We start from the raw sequence: 4,492 nt of genomic DNA, 5'->3' as shown, positions 1-4,492 counted from the left end.
CCTAGCACTGAACCCTGTGGAACTCCATAATTAACCTCAGTGTGTGAAGAGGACTCTCCATTTACATGCACAAACTGGAGTCTATTAGATAGATATGATACAAACCACTGCAGCACAGTACCTGTAATACCTACAGCATGTTCTAATCGCTCTAATAGGATATTATGGTCGACAGTATCGAACGCTGCACTGAGGTCTAGCAGGACAAGCACAGAGATGAGTCCACTGTCAGAGGCCATAAGAAGATCATTTGTAACCTTCACTAAAGCTGTTTCTGTGCTTTTTCTGTGTTTTTGAAAAAAATTGCAATAAAAAGAGGTTTGAGATGATCCAGCTCTTTTTATTGCAATTTTTTTCAAAACCACAGAAAAAGCACAGCCATCACTTGATCCAGCTAAGACAGCTGGGTCAAGTGATGGCTTTTTAAATAACAGTTGAGGGCCTGTGGTACATAAGCTGATTGATAGAGAGACTATGCTTGCTCCTCACCATCAACCAACCATCCTGTTTTTCCGGCTGCTAGGGACAACCTGCTGGGGGAGAGCTAATGGTAGCTATGCTACCTTTGGTCACACTGACTACAAGGGCCTGGCTAGTATTATGTGTGAGGTTAAAATATTTTGTTCTTCATAAAGTTTTGTTAAGTCAAATTATTTAGATAAGAAATATTATTAAATAGCAGGTGTATATAATGCTCTGATGGTCTGTTAAGTATATATACTTAAGTCAGGTCCATGCAAGGAAACTAACCAAATTAAACCAATTCTGCCAAGAAGAGTTTCCAATCAGTCCAGAATTATGCCAGAAGCTTATTGATGGCTACCAAAAGCATGTTGTCAAGGTGCAACCAAAATATGTTAACCAAATATTAGTGGGGGTATATGTATATAAGCAGCATGGGGGTACAGTGGTTAGGACTTTTGCTTCACAGCAAGAAGGTCAATTCAATCCCAGGTCCTGGGTTTGAATCCACCATTTGGCCAGAGCCTTTCTACTTTGAGTTTACATGCTCTCCCCATGTCAGTGTGGGCTACCTCTGGCTTCCTCCCATAGTCCAAAGACTAACTGGTGACGCTAAACTGACTATAGGTGTGAAAGTGAATGGCTGTCTGTCTCCCTGTGTTAGCCCTGACTGACAGCCTGTCCGGGGTGTGCCCCATCTCTTGCCCCATGGCAGCTGAGACAGGCTGTAACTCCTAAGCAGTTAATGGAGCTTTTCTATGAAAACCTTTTAATTAAAACTGAAGCGTTACTCTTGGATTATGTTTCATTTAAATCTCTTAGGAAAACATAAAGAACCACATTCAGAGAAGTTAAATGCCACTGTGGAGTATCGCAGCTGCTGGCTGGCCCGCGCGATCTGATATCGTCGTGTTGGTGTTGTTCCCAGATCAACATAGTAAATGTTGTTCCAGGATCAACATTGCAAGTGACCAATCAGAATGTTGTGACGTCATACTTTTGCGACTTCGGGAAAAACCGCCGTAAAACAAAAAAACTGTACTTAAGCTGCGAGAAACCGCCTCTGTCCACCGATCAACGGACCCTAACCCTTTAATAAACGCTAAGCTGGATTGATATTGTCCTTGCAACATTGGAATTTCATAAATGCACGAATGGCTTGGCGCGCAAAAGAATAACGTCACAACAATGTGACTGGTCACTTGCAATGTTGAACCTGGAACAACATTTTCATGATGATCTGGGAACAACACCAACACGACGATATCAGATCATCCTGGCTGGCCCTCCCTGAGCCTGGTTCTGATGGAGGCTTCTTCCTTTAAAAGGGAGTTTTTTTATTCCCACTGTCACCAAGTGCTTGCTCTCTTTATTGTTGTCTTGATTCTTTACCTTACGATATAAAGCATCGTGAGGAGGCTGTTGTTGTGATTTGGTAGTGTATAAATGAAATTGAAGTGAATTGAAAATAAATGTAGAGAGTCAGGTTGAATAAAAACACGGATACCTTGGCATTCTGGTTCTTGGTGTTGATTGGAGGATTCTTTAGGACAGCACTGAGAGCTCCATTCAGATTCCCCTTACAAAATATCAGTCAAGGACAACACAGAGATGGAGATACACGACCTGTGCTTCCTGTTTTAAATGAATACACATATAGTATACACTATAGACACTATAAAGTGCAACTACAAAACAAGGAGTAAACTGTTTCTAAAGCAAACAGCAGGTTTCATTACAAATAACATAAAAAAAAAAGAGACTTCTGTGACTAAATTTTACAACTAGGCACATAAAGTCAAGAGTCAGAGTAAGGCTGCCACGATTCGTCGACTATCAAAATCATTGACGACTAATTTAATAGTCGACGTGTCGTTTGAAGCTTTGCAAGATCCTGAAAGACGCAGGAATAAGTAGTAGGATTTAAGAGTGTAATAACGGACTGAAACAGAAGATGGCAGCACTGCATGTACAAGGATGCCAGCTGCCGTTAAACCCCGAAGAAGAACAGTCCCGATCATAGCTGTGTCCAAATTCAGGGCGCATTACGTTACAGCGACGCGACAAAGGCTGTCCAAACTCGAAGACTTCTCCAAATGCGTCCTTAATTTCCCCAGATTTGAAGGATGGGTCGGGTGTATCCTTCATGACCCAACCTATCCCAGAATTCATAGCGCGGCCCAGCCAATTACAGTTTCCAACGATGGCGGCAGCTACTTAGTTTTAATATTACTCTTTCTGGGTCACAAAATAAAGTTTTCAGATATTTTCAGGCGAGAATGCAGCTGTGTAAACCTCAAATATCTGGTCGATTTATCAAAACATCACATATTTACAAAAGTGCTCCGATGTTTTCGGAGATGTGCTGGCCAGGAGGTCAAGGTTCAACTCCTGGCACATCGTTCTCAAACCCCCCGCGGTCTTTCGCTACTCAGGTTAAACATGATATAAAAGTCACTTAGATAACTTAAAAATGTTATTGTTTGGCTTTTTTCAGCGTTTTGTTTGTTCCTCAGTAAATCGGTTTGGCTGAGATTAAAGTTACAGTTTTCACACAGCTGAATAAACGTCAAACAGAAAACTGATAAAACAGAAGTGTGAGATGATAGAGAGTTTACTCCAGTGTGCTGTTATATTTTAGATAGAAAGAAGACGGCTGAGTTTCCACTGAAACAATCTGCAAATTTCATTAAAATTTAATAAACTATCACCTTGTCTTTATTTTTAGTTAGCACATACCTGAAACACTTCAAGCTGTAAGCTAATGATAGTTATATCAGAGCAGATGCTGCTGGTGCAATAAGCTGTACGTTTCACGTCCAGTGGATGATGATCTGATTGGTCGACTCTCTCAATAATCGTGTGTGGCAGCCCTAATTCAGAGTAAAAGGACTACTCTATGGTGCTCCATAAACGACAGCGGTAAAGTAGAGGCAGCGAGTCCTCCTGCACAGCTCCTCAGCCTGTTCTCTATGCAGCCGAGCTCACCTTAAAGCACTGCTGGTGGTTTCATCGAGGCCTTTAAAGGCGCGGAAAGCTGCAGGTGAAAGAAACACAGTCGAACAGCAGCTCTTTAGCGCGAATACATGACAATTCTGATAATACACACAGTCCGACACACGGACAAAGAATGGGGCTGAAACATTTCCTTAAAAAGGAAAAAGTCACAGAGAACCACACCCTCCTGTGACTGACACCCGGAAGTCAGGTTTCACAGGCTCCTATGAAACAAACTGCACACAGGATGTCACAGAAACGTCAACTTTATGTCACTGTAAATACCCGGAACATTATTTTAACCATATAAAAACGGGTACCGAGAAGCACCGATACTGGACCGATACTCCGCCCTTCAAACAGCGGAGCTGTCCACATACACGCATCACTGTTCGCCGCCCCGTCAGCAGAACAGCCGCCAACTTAAAGGATATTGTCTGAGCAGAGAGTCCACTTCGGCCTCGTCCGGACCGCCCTGATTCTCTCCTCCCTCTTCCTCGTCCACGAACTTGTTCTCGTCGTATTCATCGACATCTACTTTCCTGAAGCGGTCGGACACCGTGTTCTTAGACATCCTGTACACGACAACAAAGATCGGCTAAAGGAAAAGACAAAGCTCTAAGGACAGCACACGCCACGAAACTCTGCTGTCCACTTCGCAGCCCCGCAGGTCCACTTCTTCACTTCCTCACCTCCTCACTTCCTCACTTTCTTTCTACTTCTTCCTCGTGTTCGGGCCAAACAAAAAAACCCCAAACTGGCGCAGTGCTGCCTCCAACTGGTACGGAGTTTACAGAACATTTTTTAATATTTGCAATACAAACTCATATGAAGAAACGAGAACATCGTGAGCAAACTCATTTTTTATGCAATCTATATTACATGTCAAGTGAATTCTTTTTGTTTTAATTTGATGACTATGATTCATTTCATGAAAGTCCAAAAGGTATTTCTGAAATGTATTTATAAGACCAATCAAAAAAGATTTACAGTACAGTCCGCCTACTGGTTACCTAGGCTCTGTAGGGTTTAG

General features: G+C 42.4%; 1 protein-coding gene across 1 annotated transcript in view; it reads right to left on the bottom strand.

Annotated features, from left to right (window-relative positions):
* Positions 1 to 4,195, bottom strand: part of LOC102289299 (actin-related protein 2/3 complex subunit 5-A) — an 8,298-nt gene extending 4,103 nt beyond the window's left edge. Inside the window, exons 1-2 of the mRNA XM_014330708.2 lie at positions 3,894 to 4,195; positions 1,970 to 2,042 (exon numbers count right to left, since the gene is read on the bottom strand). Of these exons, the coding sequence (XP_014186194.1) occupies positions 1,970 to 2,042; positions 3,894 to 4,033 (213 nt within the window). The 5' untranslated portion in view covers positions 4,034 to 4,195. The remainder of the gene's footprint in view (positions 1 to 1,969; positions 2,043 to 3,893) is intronic.
* Positions 4,196 to 4,492: the final 297 nt, after the last annotated feature.

Source organism: Haplochromis burtoni, unplaced genomic scaffold, assembly GCF_018398535.1.
Source record: "Haplochromis burtoni strain Fernald_Lab_line unplaced genomic scaffold, NCSU_Asbu1 Contig_959, whole genome shotgun sequence".
In the NCBI taxonomy this organism is placed as follows: domain Eukaryota; kingdom Metazoa; phylum Chordata; class Actinopteri; order Cichliformes; family Cichlidae; genus Haplochromis; species Haplochromis burtoni.
The sequence above is the reverse complement of the archived record's forward strand: the minus strand, read 5'-3'. Positions and strand labels throughout refer to the sequence as shown.